Genomic DNA, 18,606 nt, shown 5'->3' on the forward strand with positions numbered 1-18,606 from the left:
ATTCAATACATACCAAGAATCTTATGGTTAAACTTTTACATAATATTATACAGTTTTATTAGGTACATGTTTCACTCTCTATTAGGGGCATCATCAGCCTTAACTCAACCTTAAAATCACTGGTCTTGGACTGTAACAATCCTTGTAAGATATAAAGTTTACAATTCATAACCTTTTTTAACATTGTGACATCTTAAAATTAACACACTAGAAAACATCCTAAAATATATGGACAGAACAAATGACGGTTAATGGAGGAAACTAGTGATAAAATACACTGACACTTCACAAGTGTCAGTCATGCAGGCAATACCAGAACAGTTAAACTGTTAGATGCGTCCAACACGATATGCACGAATAATTTTTCGGTCACATCTAAGCCTAAGAGCCAACACACAACAACTGGGCCGATTATTCTTACAAGACAGTCATTAAAATCTGCTTCATTATTAAGCAACAGTTCCAGTTGAGATTTTTAGAGAAATTATTCGTTCAGTACCAACACATACCGCAGGAAGCAAGATTTTCCCATAACAATTATCTCAACATTAATTATTCTAACATTACAATGAACACTTCTTATCCAATTGCACAGCATGGTCTGACTTATGACTTTTCTTAAAGTTTATGTTGCATAGGTCACATCACGCATGTTAATGTTACACTCAGGTTTTAAACTACGAAAGTTCCCCTAGAAGAAGGTATCGTTGGACCCAGGTAATTTAACGTTATAATGGTAGCGTAAATTGAAGATCCATTTTGGTTTTAGACATTCTACACTCCACTTAAGTTAGGAGTGATCATGTTCTAAATTTTAATTTTAAAAAAAGTGTATTTTATCACTAGTTTCCTCTTAGACTGATTCTGATGGTTCCGCCAGCTTCTGCTTCGAACACTAGTGCTGTTACAAGTAACTATTCTCATTTTGGTTCCGTATTGAAGTTGACGTATGTCTCAAGTATTATTACAATATTATAAGTCCACCTGTTCAATACAATTGTATTGTATTGTATTGTATTGTATTGAACAGGTGGACTTATAATATTGTAATAATACTTGAGACACACTAGTGCTGTACCGCGTCCGGGGAGCCATCTGGTGATGAATGAACGTACCATTTCCACTTCTATTATAATGTCTAAATTCAAAACTCATTTTTAAGAAGCCTTTATTGTGGACAGTCAAGATTTTCTTCTGATGACGCAGAGCACAGTTCTCTGTGAAATGTAAAGAATTTCACCTTATCTTCTTGACACGGCATAAGCCCAAAAGCCTATATCATGTCTAATACTTCTACGGATTAATGCCGACAATTTTACATCATCCTTACTTGACTTCATGTTACCTATACTGCCACCACCGTTCCCTGGTCCACACCGTTTCCCTGAATGTACCTCCCTGTAACTCACCCCCTAACTTCTATGCACTATTGTGGTTCAAGCGAAGAACGATCCTAACAGTTTAGCCAAATTAGTAAGGCTAAATCATCCAAAACAATTTAATTACGAAGATGTCATAGACAAATTTGCTAATGAAAAAGCATGATGGAAACCAGTAAGCTGCTGATTAACGCCATATTCATGTACCTACATACCTTTATTTTGAGATATGACGTAGAAGCGCAAACTTTCTTGGGATTATGAATGCTCCAATAGTTAAATGCAACCCTGCTACATCATTAACCTCTGAAGAGACCCATGATATGAAACAATACTCACCATAAAGTCCCATATTTTTGGCATACGACTGAGTCAATGCAATGTGATGTCCTTCTTTGACAAAATGTCTAACAGCAAATGCATCTCTGGTTACATCACCTGAAACACATCAGGGACTCCCTGAGTACAACACAATAAAAACCACACTACTTCAAGCAAGCACATTATTACTATGTTCCACCCTGAACTACAACAGACAGGAAGACAAGTTTTTAGTGTTAGTTTAAGTAGGATACAGCAACAAAATAGAAAAGCTCAAGTTTCAATTCTTATATTAACTCAACTACTCACTACTTTTAACAGTATGATAATACAAGACTGGGAATGTCACAGGAGGAGGGATCAACGGGGGAAGAGCTGAGAGATCAATCCAGATGAGCCTGGACAAACACACTGCAGTCTTCCAAGCGGAAGTGATAGCTATCACAACATGCCTTGAAGAAAATCTGAAAATGAACTATAGGAATAAGAACATTTTCATTTTTACGGACAGCCAAGCGGCCATTAAGGCACTAGAAGCAGTTTGGATAATATCCAGAATTGTCTGGTATTGCCATTCACTTCTCCTGAAGCTCTCAAAGTACAACATTGCCAAAATAAAATGGGTACCAGGGCATGCAGGTATAGAAGGAAATGAAAAGGCAGATAAAACTGGCCAGGAAAGGGGGAGAAACACATTTTGTAGGCCCAGAACCTGTATGCAGGATTTCCTATGGACAACCCTGACACTACATAGGAAAATGAGTACAAAAGAAACAAATGAACTGGAAAAATACTCCAGAATGCAGGCTTGCAAAGGAACTGATAAAAGGACCAAACAGGAAGCATACTAAAGAACTGTTGAAACTCAGAGAAAATATCAGATGGGTAGTAGGACTGTCGACAGGACACTGCCATCTAAAAAATCACCTACATAGAATTGGAGTAATAAGAGACAATATATGTAGGAAACGCAATGAAGCAGAGGAATCAGCTGAACACATACTTTTCGAATGTGAGATGCTGGGTAGAATCAGACTCCACTCTAGGACTACTAGGTGGAGAGAGAAAAAATCCAAGACGACCCAATAAGAACAACCTGCAGCTTTGTGAAGGGAGCAGGTATATCTAGGTGGGAATGAAGGAAAAACATGGTAGCAAAAGATCTTAAGAGGTTGACGCTAATTAGGAACTAATAGAGGCCCCATAAAGAAAAGAACAAAATACAAGAATACATAAGACATTGTAGTCAAATAGAATCTGATGAACAAAATGAGGTACAAAACATACTACTACTACTACTACTACTACTACTACTACTACTACTACTACATACTGTTGCTTTTCTTCCATGCAGTAATTTATTAACACATAAAAGGACCCAAAGATTATCATCCTAAAAGAAACCTACAGTAAAATTAAGACTAGATTCTGTTACACATAACTGGAAAAGATCAAGATAGTCTAACACTCCAATAGAGTAACTGACAGAAAAGAAAATGATTGCCAAACACTGACAGATCTATTTAAGCTAGCGATCAGGACACATTCCCTTATTTACACTTAACTAGTTCCTAATCTAACACTTACTATACTTAAATGCATCTATAAGCCGTAGTGCTAAGCACTGGAAATACTTGCGTTGTGTGCGAATTTGTATATGATGATGCTGGATTTAGAAAGTTAAACTAGTATTATTTCTTGTAATATTTTCTTTCCATTGAATTGCTTGTTGCACTATTGTTATTTAATTATTTTTAAAACTATTATTACTTGTAATGTTAATGTAGTAGTAAACTCAACCTATAGCATAGTAAGCCGTAGCGTTAAACACTGGAAATAATCCAGATGTGTGTGAACATAAGATGATGCTGGATTTAGTATGTTAAACTAGTAGTATTTCTTGTAATATTTTGTTTCTGTAGAATTGCTTGTTGTACTCTTGTTGTTGGGTAATTATGTTTTTTTTTTTTTTTTTTTTTTTTTTTGCTAGTTGCTTTACGTCGCAGACACAGATAGGTCTTATGGCGACGATGGGACAGGAAAGGGCTAGGAGTGGGAAGGAAGTGGCCGTGGCCTTAATTAAGGTACAGCCGCAGCATTTGCCTGGTGTTAAAATGGGAAACCACGGAAAACCATTTTCAGGGCTGCCGACAGGGGTTCGAACCTACTATATTCTGAATACTGGCCGCACTTAAGCGACTGCAGCTATCGAGCTCGGTTAATTATGTTTTAAACTTACCTTACTATCACACTACTGTAAGTGATCATTGCCACCAGGGTATGTTCCAATTGCAAAGTATTTGTTGTTGTTAATAATAATAATAATAATAATAATAATAATAATAATAATAATAATACCCGAGTGGGGATTTTCCGGTTACCTCCATCGGGCGCGTCCAATTGGAATTGGGGAAGCTCGCTGGCTCTGCCACCAGCAGAGTCAGAGGGTAGTAGGGAAATAAAATACCACCGGGAAAAAAAAAAAAAAAAAACTGGTCCCTTGCCAGGGTTACGGCGAAGACTGGTAAATGACCAGAAGCCAGAAAACATCTTGAGGCAACCTCTAGGGCTAACAACCCTAGTTGTAAAAGGATGGGTACCCGTCCAAAGCAAAGTCAAGTCAAAAAGCATGATGGGACAACATTTCAAGAAACATACCCCAGGGGGTAAATCTTCGCATAAATCCCTCGTAGTGAACGAAACGGCGCACAAGTCTCGTTCGGATTCTGGGGGAGACTCAACATCATGCAAGAGACGAGTCTGAGCATCTCGGTGTACACCAAAGAGTCAAAAACTCTGTCCAAAATCCAAAACCTTTCTAGCAACTTTCAACATAAATTCACTTACACAAACTGGCAAGCTGAAAACCCTCACCAAAGCTCTTCACGAAAATCAGATATCCATAATGGCCCTACAGGAAACAAGGTACCCAGATGAAGAGATTTTTGAATCCGAAGGCTACCGATTTTTCAAGAGCAAAGCGCAAAGAGGAATCCTCAATGGAGCTGTGATGCTTGGAACCGCGTTTGCTGTTAGAACCAAGATCCTAAAATCGGTTGCAAATTTCGAACCTGTGAATGACAGATTGTCTATAGTCACAATTAAACGCGCGAACAAAACCTACGCCCTAGTTAATGCACATGCTCCTACAAACGATAAGAACAAGTCTGATCCAGACGAAGTTGATAATTTCTGGGACCTACTGGATGAAAAATTAAACAAAATCCCCAAACACCATGTCAAGCTTCTTTTGGGTGACTTCAATGCCCAACTAGGTCGTGAACAGAAGTACAAGAAAGTTATAGGAAATTACCCTACTCGCAAAAGAACCAATCCCAACGGCAAAAGACTGGTGTCCATTTGCGAAAATCACAACCTGCAGGTCATGTTGACCCACTTTCGCCATCTACCCAGAAAGCAAATGACTTGGCGTTCTCCCGTCCAAGCTCTCGGAGAGTTCCAAACTGATCATGTTGCCATCTCCAGGAGAAACAGCCCTGAGATTATGAATGTCAAGGTAAAGAAAGGCATCAATGTGGCCTCAGATCATTATATGTCTCTTATCAAATTCAAACCAATTCCTGCAAACACAAGGAAGACAACCAAACAGATAACACGCTTCGACAATGATATACTTCGGCAAAGGGTCGAGGAGTTCCAGGAGAAGGCTAGACCAAATGAATGCGACTTTAACAACGCCAAAAGTCTCCTTGTTGAGGCCGCCAAAGACGTTGCAGAAATCAAGAGAAGCAAAAAGCATGCCTGGTGGAATAGTACCTGCGAATCAGTCCTCCAAGAAAGACTCAATGCGTGGAAACAGTACTACTCTACGAAATCAGAAAATGATTGGGAAACCTACAAAACCCAAGTGCCCAAGCAGCAAGGGTGTTCAGAACTGAGAAACGTAAATACGAAAAATCTCTCATTGAAAAGATAGAAGAAAACTTTAGGAAGAATGAAAGCAGAGAGTACTACAGAGCCTGCAAACGCAAACTCACTGGCTATAAACCACCATCTCTATGCTTTGAGCAAAAAGACGGCACACTGGCGACGTCAAATGAAGAAAATTGCAGCATTCTAGAAGATTACTTCAAGAATTTACTTAATTGCTCTAAACCGCAAAGCGCCATTGAGACCAAGGAACCCTTACTCAGGTACCCAGATTCCAGATCACCCGACAGATGAAATCAAGTGCCACATTGCCCGTCTCAAAAATAACAAAGCACCGGGGAAAGACTCAGTAGTAGCAGAACTATGGAAATATGCCCCAGAGGAATCACTTGATATCTTGCAAAAGCAAATAGAAGAAATTTGAAACAAGGAGACCCTACCCGAAGATTGGAAAATAGCATTGATACATCCATTACACAAAAAGGCAGCATGAAGAACATCAACAACTACAGAGGAATATCTTTCCTACCCGTGACTTACAAAATTCTATCACTTGCCATCCTGGAGCGTTTGGAAGCACAAGTTGAACATCAAATAGGTGAATACCAAGGAGGGTTCAGAAAAGGTCGCTCAACAGCTGAACAGATCCAAAATCTCAAAACGATCATCAGATATTGTACATTAAGGTCCAAGCAGTATGTGTCTGTCTTTGTGGACTTTAAGAAAGCGTACGACTCCACTGACCGGGAAGTCCTGCTAAACATCTTAAATGAATTTGGAGTTGATTTGAAACTGCTGGCATTAATTAGAGCCACCCTGACCGATACAAAATCCAAGGTGAAGTTCCACGGATGTCTCTCGCATTCCTTTGACATCAAAACAGGAGTCCGACAAGGTGATGGGCTATCCCCGATACTCTTCAACTGTGTTGTTGAAAAGATCATCAGAACCTGGCGGGTGAGATTACAGGAAACCAACTACAGTCCATTGAGAATAGGAACCAAATCCAAGGGGATCGCAACAGACTGCTTAACATTTGCCGATGATATTGCTGTTCTCTCAAACGACATAGAAACCGCTAGAGCTCAAGTTGAAATTTTAAAGGAAATTGCCGAATAAACTGGTTTGCAGATATCGTTTGAGAAAACAGAAGTAATGACTAACATCAAAGAGGCTCCACCAAAACTCCATACAAAATATGGGGACATCACCCGAGTAGACAAATTCGAATACCTAGGTGAGATCATGAAAAATGGACTGGACAAAGAAGCACTTCAGGAGCGAGTACGCAAACTGGAAATAGCCTACCAAACATCCCGCACAATCTACAACAAAAAATGCCTTTCCCAAAACACCAAGATACGTCACTATGAAACAGTTCTGAAGCCAGTAGTTCTATATGCAGCCGAAACCCTGTCTCTAAATGCCAACAAAGGACTCCTTGAAGAACTGGAGAAAAGAGAACGCAAAATTGTGAGAGGAATCTTGGGATCAAAGTACAGAAATGGAATCCATCAAAAGAGATCCAACAAGGAAGTCTACAGCAAAATAGAGAAAATTACCGACACAATCAGAAAAAGACGGGCAGGACGGAAGAAAGTTAACTAAAGAAATCTTTCATTTTTTTGATTCAAACCCCAAAACCACAATTCCCTGGTTTAGAAATACCAAAGAAGACCTGCAAATGCTACATATCTCAGCTAAAGACGCCTTTAACAGAGACCTCTTCCGCAAGAAAATATTGACGAATGGGCTAAACCGAGACGAGCAACCGAAGAGAAGACACGGTGACCCTTGGACAGAGGAGCGTAAGCAGGCCCACTCACAAAGAATGAGGGAAATTTGGGCTCTAAAGAAGGCCAAGTTCAGTGTCAAATGCAACAAGACTTCACGTGGTCCTTGATGGCCCCAGCGTATTATATACATACATATATAATAATAATAATAATAATAATAATAATAATAATAATAATAATAATAATAATAATTTAAGTAGAAACTCCAATTACACTGGGAATTTCAAGCAAAACTAAAAGTAAAGACAGGAGAGGCATGGACTGACGTCAGAAAATATCGAACACTTCTGCAGGAGAACTAGGAAAATGACAAATAGTTGAAATGGCTGTCTTTATTGAAATAATAAATAATAATAATAATAATAATAATAATAATAATAATAATAATAAGAATAATAATAATAATATACACCAACATTATAGACAGTTATGCCTTTCAGTACTCATGTCATGCTCTGGTGGTGTAGCTCGTGTTTATTATTCCACAAAGTTCTCACTTTGAAGGTGTAAAGTACTCAGTACGGTCTTACTTACAGCAATAATTTTGTGAAGTCAAAGTGACCTGTGGATGTGTCAGGGCAGTAAAAAGCTCCACTGCGTATGGGAAGTTAAGGGCAGAACATCACACCCTCCGACACTACAGGTAATACTAACTTGTCTCTTACACAAGGATACCAACAGTTTTCCGTGCAAAGAGGTTGTTGCGTGGAACCAAGGTAACTATTAACGAGGATGTTACTTCCACCATACATCACATTTTAAAACATCCATCTTTGGCCAGGTGAGGACTTCTGATGGTACAGATATCACTACAAGGTGGTCTTAAACAGAGTGAAATATACTGCTGAAATTAAAGATAACTTTTTGCCAAAGTTAAACTACATTGTTCTATACACTATTCTCTTCTCTACTTATGCTTCATGTAACAGAACTACATGATCTTACTACGACCTGTAACTGAATATTCATTTTGTGGAATTTTTGTAACCAGCCAAATTCAAACATGTCTTAGATCATAAGACTTCGGAACTTCACAAAACCACTGAAGATCAGAAACCTATCCCTCTCGGAACTTCACAAAACCACTGAAGATCAGAAACCTATCCCTCATATTCAAAAATAATTCACTTAAATGTAAAGTCATTAACTGATAAGGCACATTGATGAATTTTATGACCATTTTGTTAACTCAAATATTAATGTTACTGCTGAAAAGCAAGACATTCTTCAATGAGTCCATACCAGACTAGGGGTTAACATTCCTGGCTTTAAATTACACAGACAAAAATAGATTGGGCAAGCGAGGAGGAGTAACTGAGTACGTGGAGAACAACAACATTAAACGTCTAGTAGCTGACATCTCGCCTACAGAATACCGTTGAAAGCTAGAGTATATTTTCCTTGAACTTCAGTTAACTGTGGGCAAAGCATTGTTTGCATGCATCTTGCCAGAAAGGAATTTTTTACAGAGGCGATGTTTAATTACGTTTTTCACCATTTCACACACTTTTTCACACAAAAGAACATCTCATGCAAGTTTGCCTCTGACAACGGGTTAGACTTAACATGGAGTGATGTAGAATATGCCTGGAAATACATCAAAACTGGAAAATCAGCTGGTGCTGATGAAATTAATGGAGAAATGATCAGGGCTATGGCATTTCTGGAAAACACCGGATCTACAGACTCTCCCATTAGATCTGGAAAGAAGGGGACATATCAGTCGATTGGAAAACAGGCATCATAATTCCAATTTTCAAGAAAGGACATAGAAAGAAATGTTTCAACTATAGAGGCATTACTTTAAATATCTCAACTTGGTAAACTTTATGAAAGAATTATTGAGCGTAAAAATCAGACCCCTTATTGAAGAGAACCTCTTCGAAGAACAGTATAGATTCAGGAAGGGGAGTTCAACAACTGATATAATCTTTACAGTCTGTCAGTAAATGGAAAAATACTATGAACACAACCCAGATTTGTGATTAGTCTTTCTGGATATCAAGAAAGCATTTGATGCTGTGAACAGAGAGGTGTGGGAAACAATGAAGAAAATTGGAATACAGGATGACATGATACACAGGATCAAGAATTTGTACGAAGATACCCGAAGTAAAGTCAAAACACCTGTAAGAATGACTGATACCTTTGATATAAAATCTGGGTTAAGACAGGGTTGTGTTTTCTCTCCTCTTCTTTTCATCACTGTGATGAATGACATTCAGAGAAAAGTTCACCAAACCACTGGAGGTAAGAAAATGAAAGTTATCTTGTTCGCGGACGATGTAGCTTATGGGGAGACTCTAAAGAAGACCTTCAAGAACAAATAAACTCCTGGACAGAAGCTGCTAAAGAATATGGACTCATCTTCAGCCAAGAAAAAAGTGAAGTAATGGTCATGAAGAGATACGGACAAACAATGGGACACACTGAAATGGAGGGGAAACAGCTACAGATGAACATTAACTCAAATATCTTGGAAGTGTTATCACTGATACTGGTTCTATAGACAAGATTTCCCACAGAATTCAGGCAGGTAGCAACTTTAATAAAAAAACTTTAAGACATAATATGGAACAAGAAAATACCAACAAAATGTAAGTCATATGAAACCTATTATGTACCAATCCTGACCTATGGTTGCAAAACATGGACCATGAGAAGTAAAGATGTTAGTAGAATCCAGGCAGGAGAAATGAGACTTTTCCATAGCATGATCGGTAAAACACGGAGGGACAGAGCCCGTAATGAGGAAATCCGCAAGCAGGCTCAAGTTGTAAGATTGCAGGACAGAATAACAGCGCAGCAAGTAAGATGGTATGGACATGTGCGACGCATGGGAGATAACAGATTACCGAAACAAATGTATGATCTAAAACTTGAAGACAAAAGAGCAAGAGGGCGACCACGACTCAGATAAAAGGACATGGTGAAGATTGACATTCAATAGCAAGGACATATTTTGGAAAGCATCGCTAAAGGAGAGAAGCTCAGAGACTGCAACTGTTGGAGAAGCCTCGTTTGCTGACCCATCACTTAACATGGAACGCTGAGGGATACGTATGTACTATAAATGTGATACACTTGCAGGTGATACGGACATTTTGGATCAGGGTACTCGGAAACTGCAGTCACTGATGATGCACTTGACTCGCGCAATCCGACAAGAATACCATTTGATGACACATACCACACTGCATATTTTCGTTCTAATCTCAATACAATTGCTTCAAACTGTAATAATATAGGCTCAAGTTGTAAGTCTGCAGGACAGAATAACAGCGCAGCGACTGAGATGGTATGGAATGGATGGTATGGAGTGTAATGGAACAGGGTCATGGGAAGGAGAAAAGGGAGGAGGAAGTAGCTTCTGCAGCTATCAGGAAAGATAGGGCTGACCAGGAGGGGAGGGGATCAAATGAGGTGGGTAGGGTTGAGGCTCTGGTCAAGGGGGATTCCATCGTTAAACATGTGGGGAAAGTGTGTGGAGGAAAGGGAACCAGGGTAGAATGTTATCCAGGAATTAGGTTGAGGCAGATGTTGAGGAAAGTAGAAGAGGCAGGAGAGGAAGGAGAAGGTGGTAGTGTTTCACGTTGGTACCAACAACGTAAGGCAAGCTGATATAAGTACCAACAAAGTTGGAGATGTGTGGATCTGCTAAACGCAGCATGGGTAAAGTTTAAGAAAGCGGAGATTGTTGTTAGTGGAATACTGTGTGGGAGGGATACTGAGTGGAGGGTGATTGGGGATTTAAATGAGACTATGGAGTGGGTATGTGGGAAACTGGGAGTGAAATTTCTAGATCCTAATGGGTGGGGAGGAGATAGGGATCTGCGCTCAGATGGCCTTCACTTAAACCGCAGTGGTACGTATAAGTTAGGAAATTTGTTTGGAACGGTAATGGGGAGGTACATTCAGGGAAACGGGGTTGCCTAGGGAGCGGTGATAAGGGAACAGGGAACTGGAAATCAAGTAGGGATGACATAAAATTGTTAGTGTTGAACTGTCGAAGTATTGTAAAGAAAGGAATAGAATTGAGTAATTTAACAGATATATATTTAACAGATCTATATTTACCAGATATTGTAATAGGAGTTGAAATCATGGCTGAGAAATGATATAATGGATGTAGAAATTTAGAGATACGATAGGACTAGTAGGAGAGGGGGTATTCATTCTGGTGAAGGAAGAATTTGTAAGCTACGAAAAAGTTAAAGATGAGACGCATGAAATTCTAGGTGTGTAAGGCTCATTTCTAAAGGTAATAGGCAACTTGATAATTTGGAGTGTACAGACCGGGAAAGGGTAGCACTGACACGGATTCAGAATTATTTGATAAGATAATCAGCTATGTAGGAAACGACAATGAAAGAAATTTGATTGTAGCGTGAGATCTAAATTTACCAGATGTCAATTGCGAAGGAAATGCGAACGACAGGAAGCATGACTAACAAATGGCGAATAAGTTAATATGGGAAGGACAGCTGATTCAGAAAGTGATGGAACCAACCAGAGGGAAAAATATCCTGGATGTCGTGCTGATAAAACCAGATGAGCTCTATAGGGAAACTGAAGTACTAGATGGTATTAGTGATCATGAAGCTGATTTTGTCGTAGTTAAAAATAAATGTGATAGAAAGGAAGGTCCTAAAAGTAGGACTATTAGGCAATACCATATGGCTGATAAAGCAGGCATGAGGCAGTTTCTAAAAAGTAACTATGATCAGTGGAAAACGGTAAATAAAAAAGTAAACAGACTCTGGGATGGGTTTAAAGAAATTGTTGAGGAATGCAAAAACAGGTTTGTACCTTTAAGGGAGGTAAGGAATGGTAAAGACCTACCTTATTATAATAGAGAAATAAAGAGACTAAGAAGGTGGTGCTGACTGGAAAGAAAGAGTTAGAAATGGCTGTGGAAGAAAAAAAGAAATTGAAGGAACTTACTAGAAAATTGAATCTAGCAAAGAAGGCCGCTAAGGATAACATGATGCAGAGATGCCAACTTTCAAGAAAGGTAATTCGTAGATTATTTTTTTTCCTACATCTTACTAACTTACATATCATTTAATTTAAAGCTTGTAGTTCCTGTTTGGTAAACGTACATTAGTGACATGCTTTTACTTTTCATATCATGTGCATCCTCTGCACTAACAGAGCACTTAACAGTTCGGAGTTCATATTAGCACGAAATTCAGTCTTGTTCTTCTTCATCATGCGCATCCGAAACACACTACAAAACACATGTGAATGAGATTTTGAGGAATGCATTAAACAATGCCATTCTTCCAAGTATACCTCCCTAAATTTTTCAACTATATTTATTACTAGCGCCACTAATCGCGGTAACGTAATCACACGTATTTTCCTGCACAAGAAATCGCTTCATTATTTCCTTATTTCGCATTTCGTAACACACGATTAGCATATATCCTAGAAGAGCAATATATGTAAATTTGACAACCAAAATCGCAATAAAGACATCTTCAACAGTCACACACACAGTATTCACAATTAAACAGAGTTTGTCACCACTTTACCGCCGAAACAAAGACAAAAGAACTCGCATACTTGCATGGAAGTCTGATTATGTGATGAACAAAGACAACAACTCCGCAAGATATACCACTTCATAGGTGCCTATACTTCCGGAACTGGAAGCACACTGCGTACACTGCGTTCGGCGTGTGAAAACTCGAAGTATTCTTAAACGAGGGACAGGAAAGGGGTATAAATTATTACTGATACGAAAATAATATTCTGAGAATTCAAGCCGCCTTGTGCATTCTTTTGAACACTTCATACACTTAGATTTAAAAATCAACAAAAAATCGTAATTTGTGGTGTGTGATTCGTAAAGGCGTAATTAAGATGGGTAATTCGTAATTATAACGATTAAATCGTAATAGTTGGCATCTCTGCATGATGGCAAGCATAATTGGCAGTCATACAAATTTTAGTGAAAAATGAAAGGGTATGTATAGGTAATTTAAGGCAGAAACAGGTTCCAAGAAGGACATTCCAGGAATAATTAATGAACAAGGGGAGTGTGTATGTGAGGATCTTCAAGAGGCAGAATTATTCAGTCAGCAGTATGTAAAGATTGTTGGTTACAAGGATAATGTCCAGATAGAAGAGGAGACTAAGGCTAAAGAAGTATTAAAATTTACATTTGATAAGAATGACATTTACAAGATACAAAAGTTGAAAACTAGAAAAGCGGCTGGAATTGATAAGATTTCTGGGGATATACTAAAGACAATGGGTTGGGATATAGTACCATATCTGAAGTACTTATTTGATTATTGTTTGGTCGAAGGAGCTATACCAGATGAATGGAGAGTTACTACAGTAGCCCCTGTGTATAAAGGAAAGGGTGATAGACATAAAGCAGAAAATTACAGGCCAGTAAGTTTGACATGCATTGTATGTAAGCTTGGGGAAGGCATTCTTTCCGATTACATTAGACATGTTTGTGAAATTAATAACTGGTTCGATAGAAGGCAATTCGGTTTTAGGAAAGGTTATTCCACTGAAGCTCAACTTGTAGGATTCCAGCAAGATATAGCAGATATCTTGGATTCAGGAGGTGAAATGGACTGTATCACGATTGACCTGTCTAAAGCATCCGATAAGGTGGATCATGGGAGACTATTGGCAAAAATGAGTGCAATTGGACTAGACAAAAGTGACTGAAAGGGTTGCTATATTTCTAGAAAATAGATCTCAGAAAATTAGAGTAGGTGAAGCTTTATCTGACCCTGTAATAATTAAGAGGGGAATTCCTCAAGGCAGTATTATCGGACCTTTATGTTTTCTTATATATATAAATGACACGAGTAAAGGAGTGGAATCAGGGGTAAGGCTTTTTGCGGATGATGTTATTCTCTACAGAGTAATAAATAAGTTACAAGATTGTGAGCAACTGCAACGTGACCTCGAAAATGTTGCGAGATGGACAGCAGGCAATGGTATGTTGATAAACGGGGTTAACAGTCAGGTTGTGAGTTTCACAAATAGGAAGAGTCCTCTCAGTTTTAATTACTGCGTTGATGGGGTGAAAGTTCCTTTTGGGGATCATTGTGAGTATCTAGGTGTTAATATAAGGAAAGATCTTCATTGGGGTAATCACATAAATGGGATTGTAAATAAAGGGTACAGATCTCTTCACATGGTTATGAGGGTGTTTAGGGGTTGTAGTAAGGATGTAAAGGAGAGGGCATATAAGTCTCTGGTAAGACCCCAACTAGAGTATGGTTCCAGTGTATGGGATCCTCACCAGGATTACCTGATTCAAGAACTGGAAAAAGTCCACAGAAAAGCAGCTCGATTTGTTCTGGGTGATTTCCGACAAAAAAGTAGCGTTACAAAAATGTTGCGAAGTTTGGGCTGGGTAGAATTTAGAGAAAGAAGGAGAGCTGCTCGACTAAGTGGTATGTAATACCAACATAAATGGTCCGTTATTGGACATTATAAATTTTCCAGCTAACTCATTCTAGGTTGCCAGCGTTTCGCCCTCGTGTGCTAGGGTGGGCTTATCAATTGGTATCTAGCACACCTACCAATACGCTGGCTAGTGCATACCGTGGAGGCCACTGCGTAGGCTAACTGGAGCCACCGGCAGTGCCAATGCACTAAGAGACTTTGTCTCATCAAAAATTGATGCCTGCTTGGCCATCAGATGATATAGATGTTGATTCCCATAGGGAATCTGAAATATTTGTCCTGAATGAGTAAATAAAAAACATGCGCGCACATGAACAGTTTTGACAGAGGAAAAGCTAGATAAATCACTCACAGGGTTTTCTACCATGTGTCTTGATATGAAATTGCTTCATGCCTTGCCCTGGTACCTTTTTTTGGAAAAGTTTCTTTTAGGATTTATATTACTTGTTAGTGTGTCAAGTGAATTTTGTGGATCTTTTATTATGACATTGATATTTTACAAACTTTGTTCTTTTAGAATTAGTGTAGAGTGTTTAATTTAAAGTTTATTTTTTTATGTTCTTAAGTTTTATATTGTTTCGGGTGGAAGTCTGTCCTTGTTGCAGCCCATATTGTCTGCGAACTGGATGATTCTTATAGACAAATAATAAAAATAACTTGAGTGATGGTTGTATGTGTTTATGCGTTGCACAATATTTATGATGTACACAATTTCAACTGTCACTGGGACTATCACCAAGAACAAATCCTCACACATTGGAGGAACTGAAAGAAAACATTACAAATGAAATTAGAAACATTAGTGGCAGAACTCACATCAGCCAGAACGTGGTTACCAGATACAATAACCCAGGAAGGACGACACTTCCAGCATCTCTTACAAGGTTAAGATTTCATGCAAGATTGTATACATGCTTAAAGCAGGGCAGCCACACGCGACATAAGTTCGACCGAGGCAACTGCCGTAGCACAGAGGACTAACACCGCACTTTCAGTCCTGGTTATTATGAGACCCCCCTGTATAATAAGAGTTCAGAATGCCCGTGCGTCTCTCATCATCAATACGCAGTAGTCATTAAATTCGAGGACTGTCACCTAGTGTAGACTGCCACCACAAAAAGTGTAACATGTTGCCGCACAATACGTCGTACAATTACAGAGAACAACACACTCCCTCAAAAAGGTCGCAGTTGGCCGCTATGCACGTCTCCCAGTGTTAGTATAGCTGCTGGAAGCACCGCTGTTTGGCAGGAAGGTCTCATACGACTTCTCATGACGATCGCCTAGGCCGAATTAAATCTATGCCCACGCAGCTTTGCTTCCAATCTGGGAAAGGAAAAGTAATTGCATGGAACGAGATCAGATGAGTACAGAGGGTATGGCATAACTGTGGCCTGTTGCCATGCCAGTTCCTCTTGGACAAGCACAGTGATGTACTGGAGTGTTATGTACGAACAACCAGTTCTTCCTACGCCAAACTGAATCGTGTCGATGGCAAATTATGTCCCTGCAATGGGTCTTGTTGATAGTTGCTCCTTGTGGGATGAATTCCATGTGAACAATGTCCAATGAGCTGAAAAACACTTCAAGCATCACCTTGAATTTTGACCTGTCTCGTAGGTGGTGTTTTTTTTTCCTTTCTTTCTTTTCTTTTCAGTTGTGGCGAATTCAAGGAGCCGATTTTCGCTTCAGTTACAGATCATAAAGAAACCGCCATGTTTTGTCTCCTGTTATGATCTCGTTGAAGAACGTCCCATCATCGTCTGCATAGTGATCAGTTCACTACAAATGGTCAAGCGATCATCACATTGGTCTTGCGCCAGGATGCATGGCACACTGTGCTGGGTAACAGGCGATATGTTCAGATCATTGGACAGAATTTTGTGGTATGTACCATGGCTTATTCCTACAGTTGCTGCAATAACTATCGATTGGGAGTGGTTGGCACGCACCAGTATACCAACTTCTTTGATTTAGAGTTCAGTTCGTGCAGTTTGTGGCCGACCACTAGGCTCATCCTCCTCCATACTGACTCTCCTCTAGGCAAAACGCCTGTGCCACAGCACTCTGACCCAATGCATTGTCACCATGCACTCGCTTCTTCATCATCTGAAATGTTTCACCAGTGGACTTGCCTAGTTTTTGGCAGAATTTTACATTTGTCCAATGCTCAAACCGGAACATTTTCAAGTTCTGCCATGCACACTCTAAGTCCCATCAAAACAGAGACTATACTTTTACTGACACTGTATGCCTCTTGCTGGGACGACAGAATGACTTGCGCTGCACCATCCTGCGGCGCAACCTGTCTGCTGTAGTGCACCACAACACCATTCGCCCAGTAAATAACTCATTGACTCTACATGTATTCATAAAAACTGTCATGTAACATCTGAGGCTGCAGTGGGTTTATAACTCTGGGACAGATCATCATACTCAACTGCTAGCTTAATGCTGAGAATTTTAACCCTTAATGGTCCCGCATATTTGCTAGTTGCTTCACGTCGCACCGACACAGATAGGTCTTATGGCGACGATGGGACAGGGAAGGGCTAGGAGTGGGAAGGAATCTGCCGTGGCCTTAATTAAGGTACAGCCCCAGCATTTGCCTGGTGTGAAAATGGGAAACCACGGAAAACCATTTTCAGGGCTGCCAACAGTGGGGTTCGAACCTACTATCTCCCGAATACTGGCCGCACTTAAGCGACTGCAGCTATCGAGCTCGGTCCCGCATATTTGGACAAGTCCATTGTTCGTATGAGTCAAGTGCATGTTCATGACAAGGATTCCTGCTAACATCCTCCATGTTCCATAGCATTATAGGTAACGTGCAGCAAGTCTTTTATTCTCACGGTGACTCAAATATACAATGAACTTAAACTATATGAAATGTGCAGCGTCAAAACTAAAAATCTTAAATACTGCTACCTATAATCTTAAGCCCTGTTAAGTGAATTTTCACCAAAGTAATCAACATTTCTGAATTGTTAAAAAGGAAATAATGTAATTTCCTAGATACATTTCAGATGCTAAGTCTTAATCTTAATTTATATTCAGTATGAAAAGGTTATCGGTCTAGAATGCCCAGAAGAATGGCCGAGAGGATTCATTGTGCTGACCACATGATATCTCGTAATCTGCAGGATTTTGGGGCTGAGCATCAGTCGCTTGGTAGGCCATAGCCCTTCCGGGCTGATGCACCATGGTTTGGTTTGAACATGTATATTAAGTGATAAATTAAAATGGCAGTCAAGTCACAGCCAAAGGGACCTATGGTCCTACTTGTAATTAACACACACACACACACACACACACACACACACACACACACACACACACACACACACACACACACACACACACACACACACACACACACACTCTCTCGCTCTCTCTCTCTCTCTCTCTCTCTCTCTCTCTCTCTCTCTCTCTCTCTCTCTCTCTTTTACGCCTTTCAGCATTCAGTCTGCAAGACTTTGTGAATTTACTATCCACCACCACAATCCTCTATTTGTAACTAGTTCTGTGGCCTCGTTTAGTTCTCTTCCTCCTATCTTTAAATCGTCAGAATCTGAGAATAACCATCGTCGTCTTGGTCTCCCTCTACTTCTCTTACACTCCATAACAGTCCATTATTCTCCCAGGTAACCTATCCTCCATTTGCCTCACATGACCCCACCACCAAAGCCAATTTATGTGTATAGCTTCATCCATCAAGTTCATTCCTACCTTAGCCATATTTCCTCATTCACAGTATACTCCTGCCATTGTTCCCA

The 18,606-nt window shown here is 39.6% G+C and overlaps 1 protein-coding gene across 2 annotated transcripts in view; it reads right to left on the minus strand.

The window, feature by feature from the left end:
- Got2 (glutamate oxaloacetate transaminase 2) overlaps positions 1–18,606 on the minus strand; it is a 242,510-nt gene that overhangs the window by 89,008 nt on the left and 134,896 nt on the right. For both annotated transcript variants that reach the window (XM_067140270.2, XM_067140271.2), the window contains exon 6: positions 1,719–1,817. In XM_067140270.2, the coding sequence (XP_066996371.1) occupies positions 1,719–1,817 (99 nt within the window). The remainder of the gene's footprint in view (positions 1–1,718; positions 1,818–18,606) is intronic.

Source organism: Anabrus simplex, chromosome 2 (genome assembly GCF_040414725.1).
Source record: "Anabrus simplex isolate iqAnaSimp1 chromosome 2, ASM4041472v1, whole genome shotgun sequence".
In the NCBI taxonomy this organism is placed as follows: domain Eukaryota; kingdom Metazoa; phylum Arthropoda; class Insecta; order Orthoptera; family Tettigoniidae; genus Anabrus; species Anabrus simplex.